Below are 25,371 nucleotides of genomic sequence, written 5' to 3'. Positions count from 1 at the left end.
TGCCCTCCCCGGCAAACACAGCCCGGGCCTGTGTCCCGCTGCCCTCCCTGGGAAACACAGCCCGGGCCTGTGCCCCGCTGCCCTCCCCGGCAAACACAGCCCGGCACTGCGGGGACACCCCGGGCCTGTGCCCCGCTGCCGTCCTCGGCAAACACAGCCCGGGCCTGTGCCCCGCTGCCCTCCCTGGCAAACACAGCCCGGGCCTGTGCCCCGCTGCCCTCCCTGGCAAACACAGCCCGGCACTGCGAGCACACCCCGGGCCTGTGCCCCGCTGCCCTCCCTGGCAAACACAGCCTGGCACTGCGGGGCGGGCTGCTCCACAAGGACACGGACCCCCCACACAATAAATGTTTAAAGGACATTTATTATGTGCTACAAAGCCTGGTGATGCCTCTGAGCTGCAGAGCATCGCACATGACACAGACCCGGCGGAATGGGCACTGACCCCACTCAGCTGGCACTGACCCCACTCAGTGGGCACTGACCCCACTCAGCTGGCACTGACCCCACTCAGCTGGCACTGACCCCACCTGGCAGCACTCTAACACCAACTGTCCCAGCAGAGGCCGATGTGACCCAGCAGAGTGCCAGCCATAACCAGTGTCCCACACACAGAGGATGAAACGCTCAGTCCCCAAATCCACGGTGAGTGATGCAGGGGCACCTTGTCCCCAAAGAACCTGCACAACAAGCGTTATCACACACTGCTAGCGTTGAGCCAGGCCTAACAGTATAATGGAATAAGTTACTCAAATGTTAGGCAAGCTTGGGATTTAACTTAGAAGTACGTGATTATACAAAGCAATTTACAAAATTAAATTTCTTCAGAAATATTAATTTAGCTTCATGACATCCCAGTGAAATATAAATTATTGTATTTATATTATCCAACACAAAACTTCAGGCAATAATTCTAATATAATACTGCGCTTGACTGCAAGTCCTCTAAGGATGTTTACCAATGTCTTCCCTGGTTTCATCCTTCCTCTTCTACTTCTGGTCTTTATACTGAAAAAAAAAAAAAAAAGAATTTTTTTTGTGGGAAAAGGCACATAACTAAGTAAAAGTTCATACCAACAAGGATTTACAACTCTTCTTCATGATCCACATCAATTTATGTCCATTTTCTTTAGGTTAGATTGAAATTTGGTAGGCTTTCCCTTTGCAGTATAAAACAATAAATCAGGCACAGTTATTGACTAGATTGTACCTGCTGGGATTTGGTTACTGCTCAAATATCATAATCTGGGATTAATCTGTGTTTGCTCCTATAACAATTCTCATTTGGATTTCATGGACTGGCAGAGAGAAGGACTTAACAGTCACTTAGTAAATGAAATCACAGATATTTAGAGAGAAAGTTGAACTTTTGACTTGTTTCATTATACGCCATGTTAAGGTATCACACTCCCCAGCCAGACTGAAATCCCAGGAAGCACAGGTGACTCTCAGCTGTCTAATGGAAACCATTCTCATTCCTTCATCTGAGAAGCCAGTCTGACAGCACAGGGGCAGATCCACTGGGTGACAACTGTGCACAGGGGAGCCCAGCACCACCGCGTTGCCATGTGTGGTCCATCCCTGATCTCTGCAGCCATGGGCAAGGTCTGAGGAAAAGCAACAGTAGTTCTGGAAGTTCATGTAAATTGTCTGAGGATAGATGCTGTTAGGAAAGCAGATGATGCATAGCAAGATATGGCTTGCAAAATGCTGTATTTTAATTTTTTCTCCTACAACAGTGATACTAGCCACCACTGCTGATAATTAATAGAATTCTACATGGAAACAAAGACTTACACAGAGACCAACCTAAATTGTTACTGGTTCTGAAAAAAACCCACCATTGGTTTATGCTGACTAAGAGAATTTTCAGACAAAAAGTGTCAATCACAAATCACAGATCCCTCCTGGCTGGGTATTTCCTTTCACCCAGACACTTCAACATCCAGGACAACAATTCGCTATTCAGAACTTGCTTTCCAATGTTTTCTTCTTTGTTCTGAAACCAAAATGCAGACAGTCCCAAGCACTTACTTTATTCATCACCCAGTCAGCATCCTCAATGGCTCTTTTAATGATCTGCTGGATTCGCACAGGATCATCTTCATCAGCATGGACTTTGAAACTCTGCAACATTCCAAGTGTCATTGACTTGTCAACACAACAGTTGTCAAAATAAAGATAGCATTGAAATCTCAGAAAAATATTTGTTGCAAATAAACGGATGGTCTAAAAAGGTAAAACTACACATTGTAACACCTGGCCGTATGGAATTTTCTGTTAAGTATTCTACTCCTTTCATACATCAACAACAAAAACCCCAGAGAACTTCAATTCAGAACAACTGAAATTGTCTGGGACGTTAAAACTAGAAAGAGGACAACAAGTATGATCAAAGGCATGAAATTACCTCCATATGAAGTATAGAATATGAACAGCCAGATGAGATTTACCCCAGTAGGGGGGGGGATATATAAATGACTGACGTGCAACCAGTAGGCTTCACCATAAATTATGTGTTCATGGAGTAAGTAATGACTGTTCACTGTCTTGACTAGCACAAGAATTAGAGATGAAAGCCAAGAGAAATAGGTTTCAGATTCAAAGCAACCAACAAAGAAACGGTCCCTCACTCGCTCCCACTATACCCCCGAGGTGCACTCCGGTCCCCAGGCCGCAGGAGGGCCCTTTCTGATGGCTCGGCGGCAGAAGAGCCCGGACGCACCTGGCGGATGGCGTGGCGGTAGTGCTGCCGGACGGGCCCCGGGGGCAGGCGGCGGCAGCAGCGCAGCAGGTACCGGTACAGCTGCACCGAGCTGCGCACCAGCTCCGCCTCCGGCAGCGGGGACATGGCCGGGCCCGCGGCTCTGCAACACGCGGAGAACGAAGCACGACACCGTGAGCGTCACCGACAGCACGGAAATAAACCGACAGCGAGAACAGGCACGGCAGACTGAGGCTCGGCAGCAGAACCTGCAAAACTTTAGAATAAACCCCAACAGGAAATGAATGAGAACTTGCTGAGGTTATGGACAGACGGGGGTTGGCTGTCCCTGCTCAAGGGAGTAAAGCACAAAGTGCAGAGTCACTCCTGAGGATCACTCGGTGATGGGAACAGCCACGTGAGCCACGGTGCTTTACAAGGACTGCCAGGGTGACTTTCGGTGAGTACCCAAACCTGTATCACAGCCCACAGCCAGGATCCCTCAAGTCCTTCAAACTGCCAGTGCCTCCCTTGTCCCCAGGAGCTCATCCACATGGTGTCTTTTTAGAATGAGGATGCTCATAATGGCTACAAATGGTGCTGGAATTTAACAATATTTCCTATTTTGTCATTCTGTCAAGAATTTCAAGGCTTCAGATGGAAACAACACAGATAAACATAGCAGAAGACAGAAAGAAACATTGTTAGGTTTGAGATTTTACATGTATTGGTAATAGCAACAGGAAAAGAACAAATTTACCAAGTTTCACTTCCATAACTATATTTACATGTCGTAACAGTAAGTCCATCCAAGTCCTATAAAGTGCTAATCAAAGACTGTAAATGCCTTGTCATTTAACAGATGGTTGCCATCTGCAAAGAACTAAATTAACATTTGGAAAAAGGCACTTTTTACATCATTACTCTTAAGAATAGAGATAATAAATAAACAACTGAATAATGAAGTAGGTGCATGCCATTGTTTTAGCACCCATTATGATACCTACTCATTATTTGAAATAATTTTTTCCTCTTTCGTAAGTAATTCAAGTCCTTTAGCCCAATGTATTTCAGAGTACACCACGACAGCTATTACATGCCTGGCTGTACATTTGCACAGACTAAATCTTGTTGCAGTGGGGAAAATCTCCTCCCTGTGTACCTATAAATGCCCATCATAATGGGATCCAAATACCACCAAGCTTCAACACATTCCTCTCTTGTTTTCTTCCAATGTTTTTCTCTGTAAAATATCCTTTTCCCTTTGCAGTGAAACCTATGCTGGGCATCAACTCCATGCATTTTTGGTTTGGATTAATTTCACTTTGGCACTCAAGTAGGGGTGGTGATTACACGCCCAACAGTCGGCTGAGAGATCCCTGATTTCCCTTCAAGCAGCAGAAAGACAAGCAACTCCAAAATGTGACTGCTAACATAGACTGAATTATTCCCTGCCCTTCTCTCCATGAGAGAGAAGTTTTTATCATCTAAAACAGAAAACTGGAATATGTAGTTGGATTCAAATTGATCTGTACCCAAATTTAACTTTACACGCGTTTTTTGTGCGTGTATTTGGGTGTATATTCTTGGCTGGCAAGAATTTGTATAATTCCACTGACCCTAAGAACTCAACCCTGCATTTCACATATTCCCACTTAATACAGTGAAACATCCCGAAATTCAATACAGATCCCAAAATACACTTTGGGACTAGAGCCAATTTGTGAAGTTGTTTCTAGGCTTTGAAGTGTAAACTCATCATATGTCACTGTGCTCTAATTAAACCTAAGTGGTGCAATAGATTTCCTGTCACAAATGCAAAGATCCCTCATGTGCTGGGACTGTCCAGGGCAGCTTGCTCCAGCACACAGAAAAGCAGCTCTGGGAGAGAGGAAGGAACCAGTCATGGAAACATATGGATATGGAAAGATGAAGCTGATCAATGGAATTGAAAATGTTTCACCATAGATAATTAGGAATTTTCCACTGCAGTAATTTTTCATAGGAAAATGATGAGCTGTTGAATTCAAATTGTGTGACAAATACATTTGCACGGATGAATTTTTTTCATCCTTCGCCTTTCATAAATACTGGACTTTCTAAAAGGTTTGAAGATGGAAATCTTCGCCCCATCTATTATCAAACTTAAATTCCTATGGGGCTCTCATATTCAAATTAAAAAACCAAACCACCTGAGTTCTGACAGATTCACAGCTCCAAAAATGCTTCAAATGCTGTGATATGGGCAAGCTTCACAGGGAAGTTTATCACAAAAGATCTGTGTTTTTCTTAGGATGTAACTTCATCCAGTGAAAACTTCACTGGAAATCTACCACAGCACATGGAAAACTTCACGTCTGTTTTTAAAGTGGCTGTTTAATAATAAATAATCTCATGAGCTGCCCATTGTTGAGTTCTAAGATGCTGGTGCCCTGTACAAGCACACCTCAACAGGGACTAGACCCTGACAACAGGTAATGCTGCCCTGTGCTCTTGTGCACCCCGATGCACTGGAGAATCTGCACAGCCTCTGCTGTGATTTGCCCCTTCCTCGGCACAAAGAGGACAATGCAGCACAGTAAGAATCTGCACTGTTGCCTTTTGTTCTGAAAACATCTCCCCTCCAATCCCACAAATGTTACCAGTTTTATCTGCCACACAAAAACCTCAACCTCATAAAATCTGGCTATAATCCTGACTAATAATGTAAATCTCCCTCTGATAACTTAAATATCGTGCACAGCACAACAAACAAACTATCGACACCAAGAACTGTTGAGTCAGAAGTAAAATAATCCGCTAATTGTGCTTTTCTGGAATGGATGACTGTATAATGTCCTAATCAGAAGGCTGAAATCACATTTGCATTTAGATAAAGCCCTGTTCACAAAGAGACAAGTATAAAAGGAGACACTGAGACTATTGTGGCATTTCTCTGCATTGCATAATCATTTATATTCCTGATAATGATATTCAGATGGTGAAGCAAAGGCTGACCAAAGCCAATTAATCTTCACTCTGCATTAGCAGGTTTGGCAATTGACCCCGTGCACAGCAGAACCCTGATGAAGCTAAGATGACACTATGCCACTGCTTTCAGTTTACTTTTTTTTCCTGCTATTGTGAGTGTTTTTCAAGAAAATCCCCACAGTTCAACAGTCATGATCCCAATCCCCTCCAAACTAGTTAAACAGCCACCAAAGCTGGGCTCCAGAGACTAGAAGTGTTAATTAAAGGACTGCAAGAGTTACCTGAGCTATTGCTGTTTACAGGTTGGCTCCTCCTTCCTGCTCAGCCCCTCTTTCCCCAGTATGCAGGCTAGAGATGTGTTTTACTACTTGAAGTATTACACTCTCAGAAGTCTTAACTCAGGGATTTACGATTCCCCATCCTCGTCAAATTTAATGGTCTCAGGAAAAATAAGAATGCCAAAATAACCAAGAAATTTGAAGCCTTTTGAAACCTCTTTAACCACAAAACATCTTAGTTCATGTTGTGACATCAGTCCAGGAAGGCACCCAAGTGAACTGCTGCTACCCAGGAGGTTCTTCCTCCTTGGTCACATCTGTCCTCCCTTGCAGGTTTCCCAGATTCAGGCCTGTGAGTCCAGCCCCGAGTGCCTGCAGCAGGGGCAGAACTCCCCACGCTGGGCCACAGCTGCCCATGACACTGGCACACCTCCCCTCAGTCCCCAGTGAGTCACGGGAGTGCCTGGCACGTCCAGGGCAGTGTGAGGGGCTCTGCTGCCCCAGGCAAAGCAGCCAAGGTCTGTCTGTCCATGAGCCCCTGCCTGCTCACAGGCACTGAGAGCCCCAGCTCCCTGCAGCCCCAGCCCTGCAGGGCCAGTGCCCTGCAGCCCCAGCTCCCTGCAGCCCCAGCCCTGCAGCCCCAGCTCCCTGCAGCCCCAGCCCTCTGCAGCCCCAGCTCCCTGCAGCCCCAGCCCTGCAGCCCCAGTGCCCTGCAGCCCCAGCCCTGCAGCCCCAGCCCTGCAGCCCCAGCCCTCTGCAGCCCCGGCCCCCTGCAGCCCCAGCCCCCTGCAGCCCCAGCCCCCTGCAGCCCCGGCCCTGCAGCCCCAGCCCTGCATCCCCAGCTCCCTGCATCCCCAGCTCCCTGCAGCCCCAGCCCTGCAGCCCCAGCGCCCTGCATCCCCAGCCCTGCATCCCCAGCTCCCTGCAGCCCCAGCCCTGCAGCCCCAGCGCCCTGCAGCCCCAGCCCTGCAGTCCCAGCCCTGCAGCCCCAGCTCCCTGCAGCCCCAGCCCTGCAGCCCCAGCCCTGCAGCCCCAGCTCCCTGCAGCCCCAGCTCCCTGCAGCCCCAGCGCCCTGCAGCCCCAGCCCTGCATCCCCAGCCCTGCAGCCCCAGCTCCCTGCAGCCCCAGCTCCCTGCAGCCCCAGCTCCCTGCAGCCCCAGTGCCCTGCAGCCCCAGCTCCCTGCAGCCCCAGCCCTGCAGCCCCAGTTCCCTGCAGCCCCAGCTCCCTGCAGCCCCAGCCCTGCAGCCCCAGCCCTGCCGTGTGGGTGAGCACGGACAATGCTGCAGTCACTTCCAGCAGCCACGTCTCGCTGGCTCTCATTGAGATCGTGCCTCTGATGTGATCGCTTCTGACGAGCCGGGGCTGGCCATTGTTGGGGTTTTGTCCTTTCTAAACATGAGCTGCACAGTCCCCTGCATGAGTGATGGCAGCCAGGCCTGTCCACTGCTATTTCTGCTCCTCTGCCCTCTATGCTTTGATTGATGCACGAGGCAGAAGCAATGTCAGGTGGCTCTGCAGAACAATTTGGGGGGCACAGCCCTGCGGTGTAAAGTTTGCTTTACACAACATTTGTAGAGCACACGAAGAGTTAAGAACTGGAAAATGACAGATCCTGAAGATCTCTTTGTTGACAAGGAATCACCACTGCTTGGACACCCTTCATGCAGTTCTACAGCATCAGAACCTAATGCTATTCAACAATGTCACCAGTTTAAAAATATAAAACATAATAAATTATAAATATAATATAAATACAAAATATAGAATTGTAATTGATAAAACTTGAGAATGACAGAGAGTGCTAGAGCTGGGCATAATGACTACTTGTATAAATTAACCAAAGCCACAGGGCAGATGTCTTACCTTACAGCCTGGTTTGGTATCACACAGCACAGACATACACTACTGCAAATAAAACACGCAGGCTTTTGTAATCCTACACTAGTGAGGAAACATGCTGCCCATGCTGAGGCCAGATTACCTTGTTCTGTATAATTAATAAGCATGATCAGACTAATTAGAGTAACATTCTTTGGTGCATACTCACTAGTGAGGACAGGAACCTTCCTGGTTTAGGTGCAATTCAAACTTCTCCACTTTTTTCTCCTGAAAATGATTCTCCTGGCTTAAGGGAAATTCTGAAAGGCACAGTCTCAAAAGAACTTTTTCTTCTCAGCTCTGAATTGCTCAGTTCAACTGAACAAAATTAATTTTGTTCACAGTGGCCAAATCTGTACATATTTACCTCTGGGATCATGCTTGAAGAGGAATTGAGTTATCAACTTTAAGCCAAAACCACCTGTTCATTCCTTTCTTGTAAATATTCTATTTTGAAATGATCCAATGCTTAGTTCCAGTTCAGCAATTGTGATTCTCCCAACTACTTCATGTCAGTTAGTGCCACAGCTTTCTGGCTGAGGTTGTATCACCTTCTGAAGCATCCAACTGGGCACCAAATAAGCTGCCACAACTGTTCTTGACAGACAGATACCCAGCTGGCAGCATAAGGCATGGAAGTGCCTTTGAAGGGCAAAACCGTGCTGTCAGATTAATGACCACATTAACTCTATGTACTATGGCTCAGACAAGCATGGGAAGAATAGTAAGTCTCACATAAGGTTTTTTAGTGGCTTCTCGATGTTCAGGAAGGACTGAAATTGGTTAAAGTTTATTTTACCATTATTCTTTAACACATGCTTAGTTTGCTCATGCAATTCAACTTCGTAATTTTTTCAAGGAAAAGTCAAGACAGTAAATCAAGGAGCTGTCAGTGCAGAAAGAGCTCTTCTTAGGGAAGTACAAGAGTTGCAAACATCCCGCTCAGCTTACAAGCTGAATAAACCCTGTGCAGTGTGACCTCTCCTTTTCCTGCTCCCCTCAGCACAGCCCTTCCAGCCCTGGCTGTGCACATAGTCCTGCATGGTGACAATGGGGCCTGTGCCCTGCCCTGGGATCTACACCTCATCCTGGAGTTGTCCTTCCCAGCTCACATTATCCTTCACAGCAGTGTCAGGAACAACTCAATGTCTATTATTCCAAATCCACACCTGCTGAAATTTAGCATCTGCCAATCCTTCACTCTCAATCACAGTAATAATCCGAGCCAACCCCTTTCCTGGCATAAACCCTGTCTGTGGTGGAATTAAACCAGGGATGAATTTGACCCACCACATCCTGAGCAAAATCCACCTTCCTGGAGCAGTGTTTATAAGCAGCAGTATTACAGGACATGTAAGTCTGGGAGCCTTTAGCCTCTTAGGGGGATTGGCCCAGCTCACTAATCAGGGATTGTTTCCATACCAACAGCTAATCAGGGGCAGATCCTGCCATGTCTTCAGGACACTTCTGAGCTCTTAAAGCCACAGCTCAAGTTTCCCCAAAACTTCATTGTCATTCTCCAAGGCCTAGTCTAGCTCAAAGGCAGTCTGAGGAAAAGGAAGATGTGGGCAGTGAGGAGCTCTCACGAGTACAGACATCCCCCAGAACCCCCCAGGACATTTGCTCTCGGTGGTACAGGGCTTGCTCTTCACTGATCACACACAACACACCACCTCTATTGAGTAACCACACTAATTTAGAGCTCTATTGAGTAACTGCACTAATTTAGAGCTCTGGCAGAGATGAAGGGGGTGAGAGAGAACTCTTTTCCCTTTCCATTTATCAATACTCATCTGAGTGAATGAGCATGGCAGGACAATTCTGAGTGGCAAAAGCATTTGATGGAAATGGAGCTGCCTTAGGTTTCACCCATGATTCTGGTCTGTTTACATTTGGTGAAACCTCAGGAAAAGGGGGATAAAAGCTTTGGTTCAATCGAAGTCCTGGTGGTAACCTCCAGTGCTAATAATTAACTCAATTATGCTGAATTAATTTGATATAATTATTGGTGATGAAGCAAAGACAGCGACCCAGAGAAACTTTGAGAGACACGAAGAACAGAAGTCCTAACAATACAAAATACCCTATTAATAGCATATTTTTTTTCCCCCAAACTGAGTCAAAGACACAAAATGAGTTCATTACAGTCATCTGGCTTCACTCAACCCTCCAAATTACCCCCGTACCCAGACAAATAGCTGTGAAATCCAGCAAGTGCACTAGAATTACAGCAGGCCCTGACGAATTTGACATAGCACTCAGCACAAGTGTCTGTCCCCATCCAATTACCTAAACAATGAAGATTTAATAATACATTTAAGAGATCCACAATGCTTCTCCTTTAACTGAAGATGTTAATTAAGAACACTTTTCTGTTGTACTGTTGTCAGTTGGGTGTTTTTTTGAGGAACAATCTGGAGGATGCTGCTTATGGAGTCTTTTCATTTGATCTGCAGTTTTTATCTAGTATTTTCAGACTTATTCAGTTCAAAACAAAAGAACCTCAGCTATAAAAACCAAACATCTATCTTTTTCCTCCCCCATTTAATATTTCTGTGATTTGGTTTGAAATAGTATTACAGAAATGCCTTCCCTGCTATGAAAATACACACATTTTTACTGACGGTTTTTTAATGCTTATGTGTTTAAAAAGAAAAGAAAATGTCAGTGGAAACAAAAATCAGATGTGGTTAAGTCTTGGGAGGTGGGTTAAATGACAATGAAATGCAAAGATTTCTACGCCAATTATCGCTGGAAGCAGCACCAGAACGTCCCAGGCGTGTGCCCGGCTGCCTCAGCCTGCGGGAGCACCCCGGGCCTGTTTCAGGGTCACACAGAGCCTTCAGCCCGAGCCCAGCCAGGGCAGAGCAGCCGGGCAGGACAGAGCCCTGGGGCTGTCCCTGTCCTGTGACACAGCCCCGGGGCTGTCCCTGTCCTGTGACACAGCCCCAGGGCTGTCCCTGTCCCCAGGCACCCCATGGGGACACAGCCCCAGGGCTGTCCCTGTCCTGTGACACAGCCCCAGGGCTGTCCCTGTCCCCCCATGTGCACCCCAGCAGGACACAGCCCCAGGGCTGTCCCTGTCCCCGTGCAGCCGGGCAGGACACAGCCCCATGCACCCCAGCAGGACACAGCCCCGGGGCTGTCCCTGTCCTGTGACACAGCCCCAGGGCTGTCCCTGTCCCCCCATGTGCACCCCAGCAGGACACAGCCCCAGGGATGTCCCTGTCCCGTGACACAGCCCCAGGACTGTCCCTGTCCCCCCATATGCACCCCAGCAGGACACAGCCCCAGGGCTGTCCCTGTCCCCTCATGTGCACCCCAGCAGGACACAGCCCCAGGGATGTCCCTGTCCCGTGACACAGCCCCGGGGCTGTCCCTGTCCCCCCATGTGCACCCCAGCAGGACACAGCCCCAGGGCTGTCCCTGTCCCGTGCAGCCCAGCAGGACAGAGCCCCGGGGCTGTCCCTGTCCTATGCAGCCCCACACAGACCCCACACGCTGCAGGTGGGGCTGGAAAGCCCCAGGTGAACTTTCCCTGCTTTCTTCCCCTCCAGGGGCACTGTGTGCACGGATGTAGCACTACGGGTAGTCCCTGCCTGTTGTAAGGAATTTAACAACTGGCAGCATCACTCTATTTAACGTTTTACAGTCCTGCAGCACCAGTGAAATCCAGCCAAGGAGACCTGGGTGCCTTTGCTCTCTGGCTTCAGCCTGAAATGCTGCTTGACTTACCCCTGTCACAATGCTGTAAATACACAAGTTTCCAAGCTTCTACTGCATTTTTATTATCCTTGGTGACAAGAATAAAAATATTACCTCTATCATCACCAATTCCTTCTGAGGAGAGTTTCCAAGTGCTTAGATGTAAGAAATGAATAATATTTTTCCAATTTGCTAAGTAGGTGCTGCTCACACGCCCCCAGATCACTTCCTCCCTGAGTTCTGCTGGTTCTCAAACACAGCTGATCTTTCAGAACTCGATTTAATTGCCACCAGGCTCTGATCAGACTCATCAGTTCAAAGCAAGCTCCATTACATCCATAATTTATGTATTTGATTTCAACAGATCCTTTTGTGCCCAATACTAAGGGGGCAAAAAGCGTTTTCCATGGGGAAGATGCTAATGTTTTCTAAAGAACAAGTTTTAAAAAATATTATTTCTGTAGAGACACCACATTTTAAAGTGGTGTGAGGGATTTTTCAAAGGCTCCAACACTTATCTGGACAGCCACTCATATTTTGTCTATGCCTCTTTCCTGCAATCTCTTTCATGTAGAGAGCTGTCATTGCTGCATGGGGACACATCCTGGGGAAAGGGCAGGCACAGGCTGGAGGGGAGCAGAGCTCTCCTCGTGCAGCCAGCACACAGGAGCGAGCCGTGGGCTCACACAGCCCAGATGCACCTGGTGCCCATCTGACACACAGGGGTGTGTGCGAGAGCCAGGAGCTCAGCAGCCCCTCCCCGGCAGCACCCGCCTCCCCAGAACTCCCTCTGCCCGCCCCCAGCCCTGCTCTGCCGTCACAGCCTTCATTTTCCCTTTCATGGATTTTTGCTTGAAAAAGCATCACTGCCTCGATTGTCTATTTTCAGCCTGTATTTAAGAAAACCCTTTGGTTCCATTTGTAGCCACATCCTGTCTCAGCCTCCCCCTCTTTTTGTTCCTAAATATAAGGCTGATGCAATTTGATGTGACATGACAAAATAGCACATTTGCATTGGCAGAAACTTTCTCTCAGCAGCAGTAATTAAAGGGAGTAGATGAGACATTGCTGAAATTGGTGTTTATTTAGCCTGGAAATAAAAGGCTTCAAGATGTCTTGAGAGGGATGTTCAAGTGTGTCACGACCATGAAACTCATCAATGAGTGCCGCCTTCTACAGGCTTCCTTTCTGACAAAGAAACGGTCACTCAAACAATGTCATTGATTTAAAGAGAGTAAAAACAGAAATCAGAGTTCTGTACACCATATTCCTAACCAGTGAAAATTATTTCATGTGTTTCTTTGGAGTATAAATAGTACCAGGACACTTGTGGTTCCACGTAAGACAAGGCCAGTCAGTCTCTAACTTTAGAGCACAGGCTCCCTCAACATGAGAGGAAAACCAAGATCTCATTGACCACAGTAAGAATTGGGCACTTAAATATCTGAATTTTTGATCTGAGATGAAACAGCAGAGGTACTCAGGACAGGTGCTCACCTTCACTTACAACACAGACTTTAATTAATTGTCAAAGACAGAAATCCAGGAACAGCAGCATGAATCCTGTAAGTTCAACAGGATTCACACTACAGATTAAAATTCACCTACAAAACTCATGAAATAATTTACTGTGTCCAGTTTTGCTGAACAGATGCATAGCAAACACCCGACAGGGTCAGGCAATGTCAGCTTTCTGTACTCTGCTCCATTATTGATGACAGCAGTAGAACACAGTAGTGGAAGAAGAGTGATATTTAGAAGTTGTGGGGGTTTTCTTGATATTTAGAAGGTAAATTTAGTTTACTTAATCCATATGAAGAATTCAGGGAAAGGTCTGGTAGCTGTTCCACAGGCCACAGGATTTAGTAGACATAATATGGTTTCAAGTGAAACTTCCTGCTCAGGAGCATCCTCCCTCTCCTTGTGCACACAAGGCTATTCTTTCAAACCCATCTGTGATCAGCTCAAAACCGGCAGCCCACGTTTTGAGCAGGCTCGTTTCCATCCTAACACAGATGGCACCAAGAACAGGGCAGGCCAGAAAAAAATCAGTTTGCATATTATGCTTCAGTTTTTATGGGTCAGATTACCATTCAAAGCCATCAAAATGGCAACCCATATGTGATGTGTCTGCCATCGGAACTGAAGTGATACACCATCAAAATCTTAACAGGGCTGGTTAGACAGCATTTGATTAACCATTGACTAAACTCTGATATTTAAAAGTAAAGATATTTTCCTTCCCAAGAATTTTTTTACTCTGACAGACCAATAAAATTGCTTTGGTGAGTCAATAGGAAGAAGACATTTTGCCATCTTCATCCCTGAACAACTGCATGGGCACGGCTCTCTTGGCAGAAGGGAGCTCAGCTTCTATGCCAAATATTCGCTTCCTCCGTGAGCCAGGTGCAGATGTTGGCCGTGTCGTCTGTTCCAACTTCTTTGTTCTACAAGCCAGAAAATTGTTCCCACAGCTTTGGGGAGAAGATGGGGATCTGAAGAGCTCTTTGCATGCTTTCATTGGTGGAAGAACATCAGATGTTTTAAAGACACTCTCTCAGAAATCAGAAACGTGTCATTCCCCCACTTGTGACAATTAACCCCCAGAGAGCTGTGCCCTATGGATCCCAAAGGGATGCAGCAACAAGGTCAAAGCCATGGCATTCTGTTCCCAGCCTCCTCCACATCCTGTGCCTTCCTGCAGTGTCAGCTGCAGCCCAGTCCCTGCTCTAGGGAGGGCATTGTCCCAGATGCTCCAAGGACTCTGCTGCCACAGGGACAGGTTTTAAAGCGGGCAGGCCTCCTCTGGGAGCAGTCTATTGAATAGTCAAAGGTATTGGAAACGTCCCACTATGTTATCATGGCACCTGGAACTCAACTGCCATGCTGATGGCCAGGGCCACCACCCTGTGTCACTGCCAAGGAGAACACTTACACGGTTTTTCAGCCCTCTAGCCTCTCTGCATGATATTTTGGTCAATGCTGATACTTCAGGTGCATATTCTCAACCAGATACAAGATACACAACGAAAAATTCACTTACAGCATCCACAGTAGAGGAACTTTAATTATCTTCACAGATTAGGCCTGTCCAAGTCCAAAAGTAAGCAAGAGACCTGCAGAGAAGAATCAATTTTCATTATCTGTTTCTCTTCAACTCGCTACTTGAAGTGCCATTAATAAAGAAGTGCTGAGAAGCCCATCCACAGCTCAATTTATCCCTATGGGAGCTTTCACTTTTGTCTGACCAGTTACATCAGACATGAATGTATGGCTTTAACAAGAACAGGCTATTGCTTTCAGTCATCTACTCTGAAAAGCTTACAAAAATATACCCTACAAAAAGGTTTAAGTAGAGAGAAATTCTAACTGAGGACAACTGACCCTTCAATATTTCCTGATAAGAGCTGCTGGAGGTAAGAAAGCATTTACCTCCTTTAAAGAGACACAGTTTCTCACACTCAGAACTCTGTACCATGACTTTACAGTATTCTGCATACAAAAAACTGCTTTGGACCCAGGCAACAACAGATGGTACACAAGAAACTGCTTTTTCTCAAATACACGACTGTACAGTGAGTAAAGCAAAGCAACTTATTCTCGAAAGCCAACACTAATTTGTTTATTTAGAACCTCTCCTAAGTTTGTTGAAGTCAAGCAAACAGATTTCTCTGGCTATGCAAAGAGATCTGGATCAGGTTTTATCTCAGATCCTATCACAGAGATTTTCAAAAACTACTTAAAACAAAAGTCCTGGAAGATAACAACGACAGAGACTCTGAACTGATGTGTTTTGCCTCCCTTTGAAAGACACGAGTCTTTGAAAAATCTAAGGCAAAACTCTCAAGCGCATTTACAAACACATGGATCAAAGACAGCTGTTGCCACAGATGATTTTTTTCCCCCAAGTATTTAATAGTAGCACAACTTGGTGACATATGATGATTGACAACAGCTTGGGATGTTCAAGTTTTGGTATCTAATGTCAGCACTTATATTTGCCCTCTGAGGCCATATCTAGATGCTCACAGGCAGACTTACTGTAATGGCAATGTGAAACAGGAACCCAGAAGAACAGATTCAACTTTAAAAGCTCATCCTGAGTCCACTGACACTTCCTAGCTGTGGTACAAGAACTAAACACCAAAAGCTGCCTTATTTCATCCATCACCTAAACTTCCCTTTGTGAGAGCAGAGGACCTCTGCTAAGGATCTTGGCTGAGTGCAGCAGAACACATTGCTAATTAGCCCTTAGCAGATCCACCTGCAGTTACTATCCCACCAGGACCTTCACCACGCCCTTTGAGAGCGCAGTCCTCCTCTGTTAACTCATAGCCAATGTAATACCCAGAGAGCAACACAATTAACTTCTCCTTAGGCTGATATTCAAACCAGCAGTTACTTCTATAATTCACTTAGCAGAGCACCAAGCACCTGGGCTCAGAAAGCTTTCCAATTCTACTCAAACACACCCAGCTGAGCTTTGGGAACACAACAAAACAGTATCAGTAGCTCTGTTTCATTGTTCAGCGATAAACAGTGCTTAAGGTCGAACTTGAATTTCCACTTTGGAAGTGTCTTTTAAAGAAAAATTCACGTCAAACTTGAGGTTCCTTTGTGCTGCCAAAGTGTGTAAAGAGCACTGATGTAAATGTGAATTACACTCCTGACACAGTTACTAACTGGTATAAGTTAGTTAAAGCCAATAATCTCCAACTTGCTGCCCTATTTTTATCTACTAAAAGCCCAGTGCCTTCTTGTGATCCTCCAGTGCAAAGCTGACTTGCACTCAATCCCTTCTGTGCATCAGATTGGTGACAAGATTCCTGCATCTTCATATGCCACCTCCAAACAGCTGCAGCCTGGAACAATGGCTGCATGATAATGTTGATTTTATATAACCTTTAGAAACAGATAATAAAACTCTAGTGTGCCTCTAAAACATGTTTGAGAAAAACAGGCTTACTTTCCATGCACAGACATACTTCAAGCAAAACCTGGGAGCCCGTGTTCATTCCTGTCTATGAGGGAGCAACAATATTGCTGCTCAATTTCTTATTTATCCTGTATCATAGATGCTGGCCATATCCAAAAGGAATAAAGAAATGCTATCTGTAAAGTCCTTACACTTTAATAAAGTGATTGGTAATAATTTACTGAAGGTAAACAGGTATAAATCTGCTGTTTCTAGCATGCTAAAACTTATTTATCCGTTTGTCTTTATGGCAATTTGTTTCGGTGGGCAAAGATCAAAGCCACACACACATTATTTTTCAGAGGGCTGCCAATGTTTGTTCATGGAATGATGAATCCCATTTCCTGCATTACATCCCTGTCTCTGTATGCCCCAACTGTGCTCCCCACTGGTGTGAGAACAGGCCCAGGGGCACAATCAGCTGCCCTGCTCACGCCTTTCCTCCCCAGCACGAGCTGGTCAGCTTCTACTGGGAGCAACATTCCATAACAATCTGACCAGACTTCTCCCTCGTTTGTTTGCAATGAAAGAGTTAATATCTGTGACCCAAATATGGAGACCCATTTTAAACTTGCTGAAAATTGCTTTTTAATCCTAGCTCTCGAGGATTTCCTTTGAAACCATCTGCCATGCACGCTGGGTACTCTTTCCCTGTATATATGCAGGATTACTATAATATAGATTCTTTTGTGTAACTTAATACATTTCAGCATATTAAAAAATTAGTTGAAATTTCCATTCTTTTCTGATTTCAAGTGCCATAAAAATGACTGTAGAAGTCAAAACCACTGACAAAGCCAGCACCCATATTTATCTTATTTACTGCAGTATTTACCTTGCAATTCTAATATTTAGTCAGTCTGACACTGGCTGGGTTTAAGGAATAGTTATGAGTTATTAATATAACTAATGCACATGCTTCAAATCAAGTTCAAGAATTTTGCTGGATAGGAATGGATTTAATCATGTGCTTTATCATGCTTAAATTTCCCGTGCTTACTTTCAAGTCTGGAAGACCAAACATCATAATTATTAGAGATCAGAAAATATTTCCCAATATTATTTCAAATCTATTGCCCAGCTTTTTCTATTTCCTTGCTAGGAACCTTTATGCAATTGTATTTTTCATAGTACATATACTGAAGAGAAAGAAAACTATCACACTTGTAAACAAACTGAATTTTAAGATTGGCACATGCAACTATGTATATTTTAGCAAATATCCAAAACTTAAACCAAAGAAAGTGTATTGCTTACTATCATAATAATCACAGCCAGAGTGATTGAAAATAGCAAACATTCAGCAAGCTAGATTTAGAATCAATTTATTGAATCAGCCTATAAAGAAAAAAAAAATCTAAATCCCAGCACAATTATCAAGCATCTTCAGAGCGAAATACTTTTAAAAAAATGTGATTTCCCTGCAAATATTCTGAGAACAGAAAATAAGGACAATTATTTGCATGGGTTTAATCACTTAATGTGATATTTCAGGAGGCAGACAGCCGACAGCCTGTGAACTTCTTTGTTCCACATAAACACAGCTCAGAGCACCAAACCTGTGCCTGGCCTTCCCGAGCAGCCCTGGCTCCTCGCTCACATGATTCATTTCCCAGCCAGTCACCCAAGAGCTAATGCAAGCGAGCGGCAGTGCAGAGTCCCCCTCCAAACACAGGGAGCATCCTGCTCCCTTTGATGCCTGGTCCCTGGAAAGGAGCTGTGTTGGATGGGATAAAAATATACAGGATAGATCTACACATGCAGATGTTGGGAGAATATAGAGAGGAAATAACAAGCAAATCATTTTGTTTCAGCAGTAACAGATGTTGAAACATCATCCTGCAGACATGTTACTTTTAATACAATACTGCTCATAAAGTGAGGGGGGAGGACAGAATCAATGCCCAATTACCCAGTTTTTTCAGGGTTTCCATTTTAATGAGCTTCCTGGATGATTCTGTCCTTTTAATTTTCCTCTTCTAATAATCCTATCAAATTAGTTTTGTCTAAAACATCAGCAAAAAGAAAATCAGCTGTCTAACAAAATCTTAAAATTGCTGGTAGCAGGTTCTTAAAAATGACATATTATACATCATTTACTTCTGTATAAATGCAGAGCAATTCCCAAGATCCTACAGCATTGCTGGGATTAGACTTGAGTGCCTGAAAACAGCCTCATGTCCCGGCACATCTGCTAATGGCAAACGGATAGAAACAGACTAACAGTGCAATGGCATTTGCAGATAGATCAGTGCTGAAAAAACAACCAAATGCAGAACAAATAGATTAAAGCCACCTTTCTGTGGCTAAGGGAGGGATTAGGGGAAGCCTGGCTTGCATTCCAGCTGCACACTAACCTGTTTCCTGCCAGACTGCATCTGCCACTCCCATTATCAACAGTGGCAGTGACTTGCCACCTGGCCGTGTGAGGTGACACCAGGGGTGGCCATGGGCCACTGCTGCAGCCAGAGAGCACACAGAGCTCACACGGCCTGAATCCACCTGGCAGCAGAGCCCAGTTCAGCCCTGCAGCCCCCTGCAGTGAAGCAGCGCCCGGCCTCGCCGGCGAGGACAGGGCCAGCACGAGCAAGACTCCAGCGATGGCACCCACCAACAAAAAAAGTCAAGAGAAACCCCCAACAGCCATAACTGTTCACAGAGCAGCTTCCTTACGACCCACTGGTCCCCCAATACCACAGGAATTAGTGATGCAGAACTAATTGATACAAATCTCCTGAGGGGAGAATTGCTGCTGGTTATCTCAAGATGAGAAATTTAGTCCAGAAGGATAAATTGGACAGACAGCTGAAAAGCTTTAGTTCTCCTGGTAGGAAAGGAATTGATCTGGTAAAGAAAGCCCTTAAAGAGATATTATCATGTCAAAAAAACAGGACTAGGAAAAACATGAAGAGTCTTAAGACAACTGAGAAACCTCTGAAAATTATGTTTGTATGAGTACAGCTAATTATTCCCACCTTCACACAAAAGATGAAAAACTGAAGATGTCAAAATTTTAACATTTCTCCTAGTTAAGCTTATGTTATGAATATAATTATGAAACTGCTATAAAAAGCCCTGTTCTTCAATTAGTGATTTAATTTTTGCATCTAGTATTTTTACTTATCAATTCCCCTTCCACCAAGTTGAAGAAAAATAGAAGTATTCAGATATTCACAGGCATGTAGAAGATTCTATTCATGATTCTGGTAAAAGGTTGTATCAGACTTTTTCTGGATTAATTTTACTGCCTAAACCCTCAATTCCATTAATTACATCAACAATTTTTTCGATAAACAAAATAACAACAGTTCATGTGCATGTCACATGTGCAGCCCCCATTTTTTGTTCCCAAGTGCACTTATGCACGATATACTTTCTTAAAAACGTCAGGTTTCAAGGACAGGATTATGAAGCAACAACACAACAATGAATTCTCAAAATGTACCTGCAACCTGTGGAGCACTGGCTGATCAAGCTGTGGCACTTCAGGACGTGGAGCCCTGCGCTGTCCTCAGGGACAATGGGATGTCACAGCCCAGCAGGTCACGCCACCCCTGCTGCTGGGCCCACGCTCTCCTGAGGCTGCCAGGGAATCAAACAGCCCAAACTAGCTGAGGGGGGACAAATCTCAGCAAGAGCTCCCAAACGAACCAAATTCTCCATGTACAACCAATGCCTCTTTTCTGTCTGACCACAGAGCTTCCATCACCTGAACCAGTGACTCCAAAGCTCCATGGAAAGGAAGATTTCCAAAGCTGCCATCTTCCTTGGACAGCAGGTTTGAATTGAGACAGGAACTGAAGTGCATGATGTGACTCAATGCTGAGTTCAGCCTGTCCAGGCTGTGGCACACCCCACCAGCTGAGAATCTGTGCTCTCCACAGGGGCCACAGCCACTCTGAACCTTAGACAGGGTAATTCAGAGCACCTCTACTCAACTTGTGGCTTGGCATTGTTTCAGCTACCAGTTTACTCCAGAAACAGTGGATCATGGAGAACAAGGCCAATCAACACGTGACATATTTAAACAAGCAGCAAACAGCGATGCAACTCTTGGAAAAAACATAAATGTACCACCACACAGAGATTAAAATCATGCATCATTTTTTGCCTGGAGAGGAGGAAAAGGAAGTAGCCTGCTTCTCTCCCCTCTCCAACACCCATCATTTAGGGATGCTGCTCGCACAAGGATAAGTGCCTTGTGGTGATGCTTTCAATTCTGCACCTTCTAGGGAAGATAACACACTGTGGAGCTATTTTAAGAACATCTCATTCACAAAGGTCTCCAATTCTGTCTTCAGAGACAGAGACGATTTTCTTGCTGCTTCAACATCTTTACTGGCTTGACATTTGCTTCAGAGGGAATTCATTTGCTGTTCCAACATCAGAATGGAGCAAGAGCAGCTGCCAGGAGAGGGATAAAAGGAAACACTGTCGACAAAGAGCAGCAGGGTCATTTCTGGTGCAAAGAAATATAGAACAGAGAGAACCACAGAACTGACACTTTCTCCAGAAAGCAGCAGGGGATAAAGATGTCCCCTCTGCCTCCTGCAACTGGTGCTTAGGAAGGGACTAAACAATCAGGCTTAAGTTTGTAAATGACTAATTATTACAAACCAACTGTAAGCCCCTGAGCATTCCCAGTTAAAGCCAAGTTCATTAAATGCTGCAGTCAGCAAAGAACTCAGTAAGTCCTTCAGAACTCTCTAAACAAAACACTCTGGCTAGAAAGCTCTGCAGAGCACAAGCTCAGTGTTTAGGAGGTGACATTTTAGGGAGGATTTCAAGCTGCAGTGCCAGTCTTGACCATCATGTCTGTAGATGGAGCACACTGGACAGACTTGGGGCAGGGCTGTGATCCCACCACAACAAACTGCTCTGCAGGAGCCAGAGGGGCTGATGGGCCAGGGAGGCAACACAGCACCCACAGAGTCTGATATCCAGCATCAGGAGAAGCTCAGTCTTGGATGACACCACCTGTCACTCACAGCAGCTGTCCCCTGCCCCACCCCAGGCACATCATGCTGCAGGAAGCACCATGCCATCACTTCACTGCTGTCCAAGGCAGTGCCACCTTCCCCAGTGCTGCTCTAAGGGGTCACCCTGCCTGCTGGCCTGACCGACAGCCTCACCATGGGTCACCTGCTCGGTTGATTACTCCATTCTGCTCCCTCTATCTTATTGAAATGTTGCCCTCAGCAGGGCAAGGATTTGTCCCTCATTCACAAGACAAGCAGATCCTGCCCTCCACCTAGATGAAGGAATATTGCCATCCTTTCAAAAGTTAAGACAGAAACCTTTATACACAATCAAAGCTAAACCAAAATATTCCTTCCCCTGCTCCTCTCTGAATTTTATTAATGGAGGAATTTATTATTTTCCAGTTTCATGGATAAAAGGTTTTAAAGACAAAAACTCTGGAAAATTATTCCTTGCAAAGAAAAGGGCTAACATACTCGATTAACAGCAATTTTAATCCCATGATATTTTGTGTATATGCTTATTTTGTTGCACGTAAGGATCACAGTTTATTTGGAGCGTGGTATTTATCTGACTAACCAAACCTGCTCAGATTCACAGGCATGAGCACCATGTCTCTGACACCTTAAGGGCTCCAGCATCAGGATTTATGAATTAAATATTGCCAGGGTGTTACAGAACACTGAGGACTGTATCTGCAGAGTGTTATATCAGGGTATGTGTGGGCTTGTCAAACACCCACATGATAAATTATCAATAGTGCAGCTCAGAGCACCCCTTTTGTGGATCAGAGACAAATCTGTGCATTTTATTATGCTTTGTTCCACTTAATGTTATTTTTTTCTGCATTAAAGGTTCACAAAACCCCTACGTGCCTAAATGCTGAAGGACATTCATACACAACACATGATCAAAAGACTTATTCTAATATTTCAAGTCCTGTTTTCACAGCTAGTTCATGTGGGACAAGAAAAAAATGCTGACAAGTTATGTCTGGAACTGGACAATTACATTTTATACTGTTCAAGATGATACAATCTTTTGTATAGAATTTTAAGGTTAAAACACTGCTAAGGAGCATTAAAGAAACAGGACTAGCTGATTACAAAGTGTCTACCATTCCTTGCCAGTATGCAGAGCACTGTCAAAGAGATTATACCCCTGCAAACCGAGTGTCAAATCTCAGAGCAAAATAAATCTCTCAAGAGTCAGAAAAGACTAAACTTGAAGCTGTGGATTTTCAGAAATGAACAAGTGTGAGCCCTGTGTTTCTGATGCATAGTATTGACTTCTACATGCAGTAACAAACCTCTGCTGAGGAAACAAAGGGTCTATTAGGTGAGCACTTGGCAGGTTTCATGTTTTCCTTACTACCCTTCTGCTTTTTCCTTACTTAGTTCCCTATGAATCAACTTGATCTTGTCCTCCTTAACTTTCAGAGCACGAACAGCCTAAAAGCAGTTGAACTGAGAGCTCTTAAGTTTCACAGTGTGACAGAGGCCAGGGACACCAGCTGGAAGCGTTTATGAATGCAGTGTGCAAGGCAGATACACTGGGCAGGGTGGGCCACCCAAGGCTGGCACCTGACAGAGCTCCATGTGGGCACCAAGATAAATGCATCCCTCACCAGGCTTCACCTCACTGAGGGGGCTGCTGCAGCTGCCAAGGGCGCACACAACAACATGGCTGCAGCATTCAGTGCATCTGAAATCAATACACCGGGTCCTAGATTTTACCAACATCTACAGATGGAAGCTGGGGAGTGTGCTTTGGAGTGATCTGGTCAAGGACTGTCAGGAAACACGTGCCAGTGCCAGGACTGCAAACCCTGCACTGCTGCTGCTGAGAATCCACCACCATGACAGCATCTAACAACACTTTCAGGCTACTTCTAAGGCAAGACACTTATTTACCCAGTAAAGTACCTAACTGAACAAACAGTTAAGGTGACACTGTGTGCTCAGACTTGAATAATGGCACTGAGAAACTGACCTGCAAATACACTGAGAACCCAGCTTCCCATACAAGGATTATTAGGCCACTGCTCCCTTTACTACTTGAAAGGTTTTGCAGAAGAAATAGAAAAGTCCATAATGAAAATGCGTGGGAGAGTTTTAAAAGCCAACACAGCTCTATGGCCTTTTGTACCCACTTCCTTCCCTCTCCCCCACACCACGCCCCCCAGAGCCCGAGGGGAAGCAGAAAGCAGGAGAACCCTTGTGGTGGGCTGTATTCGGACCCAGCTTGTTATCAGCTCCCACAGAAACCTCAACCAGATAGCTACAAATGTGAGCTCTAAATAAGTATTCTGTCTCTTCTTCCAACAGGTGATATAAAATGGCGGTAAACCAAAATTTGCTTGCTTTTTTTTCTTAAGTGCAGTCTCTATTTTTAAAATGGTGATACGACAGCAAAACTCTGATATAATTCCAGACTGGACTAGTAGTAACCGTATTTCCAAATGCAACAGGGATAGTTTTAACAAAGGAACCCATCTTCAGTCCTGCAAGACTTTTCTTGATTACATTCTCAAAGAGCAGGCAAAAAATACCAAACCCCATTGTTATAAAGTATCCCCAAGGTATCAAACCCATTCTTGCAAAGATTTTGCACTGAGGTTTCGGGAATCACAACAGGCTGTCACGTTTACACTCCCTCTCCCCGCAGAGGAGCCCGATGCTGTCCAGTTTTCAGAGACAAACAGAAAGGACGGGTGACAGGACTGCACCTTCAGGGACCTGCTGGTAACACCTCAGCACTGCAGCTGTCCTGGCACAGCTCTGCTGGGCTCTGTTCTGCCCAGACAGGAGCCAGGGGCAGCGAAGGAGAGGCTGTCAGCTCCCTCCCCTCAGTCCCTGACTGCCTCTGAACTGCTCAGTTCAGTCACTTGAAGGAACCTTTTTATCACCCTCACGGTAATTTAACTCTACCACCATGGGAAAGGCTGCAGTAACCTGGGAGAGTTTTTCTGAGGTAAAACTATTAATCAGATATGATTAATATTCACATGAGAAAATGGAAGGTGTTAAAACTGTCGAGTTTTTACCCACCCCTGTGTTTTAGGGAACACTGATGCCTTACGCAAAGACACTGCAGTCCCCAGGCATGCAGATTCATAGCGTGAGGGAACCAGTCATAGCGTGAGGGAACTAGAACAACCAAAGAATATTTCGGTCCTGGTTAACACGTACCTCGCAGTGTGAACACCCTGAGCGTGTTCTGAGCACACTGAAGGGCGCCTCGCAGGGACTGCCTCGGGCAATGGGCCACGGCCGCGCTGCTGGGAGCATCTACACCCTCATTAGCGCTTTAATTCCCTTTCCTGCCAAGGGGAGCTCACGCGCGGCGTGACAAGGTGCCACCACGGGCTGCCACAGCCCAGGGGCCCCGCTGCCCGCCCCGCATTCGCCGCTCTCCTGTCCTTAGAGACTGAAAAACAGGCCCCAAAGCCCCACAGACCCTCACACCCTTCGCGGGCAGCCCCCGTCGGCCGCCCGTGCTGCGGGACCGGCCCCGGCGGGACGGAGCGGGCTCGGCCTGCAGCCAGCGAGAGACGAGGGCACCGTGACCCGGGCGGGAGCAAAGAGGGCACAGAGGAGCCGCTGGCGGGCACTGGGGCCGGGCAGTGGAGGGCACCAGGACAGCGGGACCCGGCGGGACCCACAGCCCGCCCTCACGGCGGCTCGCGCTCCGCTTCCCGCCGCCCCCTCAGCGCCCACAGTGACCTCGCGCGCGCCGCGTCCTTACCTCACCCCGCCCCGGGCCGCTATTGGCCCCGTCCGCCGCCCGTCAGCAGAGCTCCTCCGCCCATTGGCCGCCTGCCGCCTGTGGGCAGGCGCAACGGCCGCTTCCTCATCCGTCACGCGGCGCCGCGCTCCGT

The 25,371-nt window shown here is 46.0% G+C and overlaps 1 protein-coding gene across 6 annotated transcripts; it reads right to left on the bottom strand.

Annotated features, from left to right (window-relative positions):
* Positions 1-346: 346 nt before the first annotated feature.
* LYRM9 (LYR motif containing 9) lies at positions 347-25,371 on the bottom strand. 6 transcript variants are annotated; one of them, XM_077188547.1, is made up of 5 exons: positions 25,239-25,371; positions 14,580-14,652; positions 2,726-2,981; positions 2,035-2,127; positions 347-1,008 (listed from the first exon to the last, which is right to left on the bottom strand). In XM_077188547.1, exons 3-5 carry the CDS (start codon positions 2,849-2,851, stop codon positions 991-993), a joined length of 237 nt encoding a protein of 78 aa, XP_077044662.1. In that variant the 5' UTR covers positions 2,852-2,981; positions 14,580-14,652; positions 25,239-25,371; the 3' UTR covers positions 347-990. The 6 variants fall into 6 exon arrangements, with proteins under 6 accessions (XP_077044662.1, XP_077044664.1, XP_077044660.1 ...); XM_077188549.1 differs by having other exon boundaries at positions 2,726-2,973; XM_077188545.1 differs by having other exon boundaries at positions 2,726-2,867.

This window comes from Agelaius phoeniceus, chromosome 20 (assembly GCF_051311805.1).
Source record: "Agelaius phoeniceus isolate bAgePho1 chromosome 20, bAgePho1.hap1, whole genome shotgun sequence".
NCBI classification, from domain to species: domain Eukaryota; kingdom Metazoa; phylum Chordata; class Aves; order Passeriformes; family Icteridae; genus Agelaius; species Agelaius phoeniceus.
This window is presented reverse-complemented; position numbering and strand designations above follow the sequence as displayed.

Excerpts from the sequence above, each read along its gene's own strand:
- LYRM9 (XM_077188545.1), bottom strand. Across the intron at positions 2,128-2,725 it reads ACCGCCACGCCATCCGCCAG|AGTTTCAAAGTCCATGCTGA; the intron begins GTGCGTCCGGGC and ends GGAATGTTGCAG.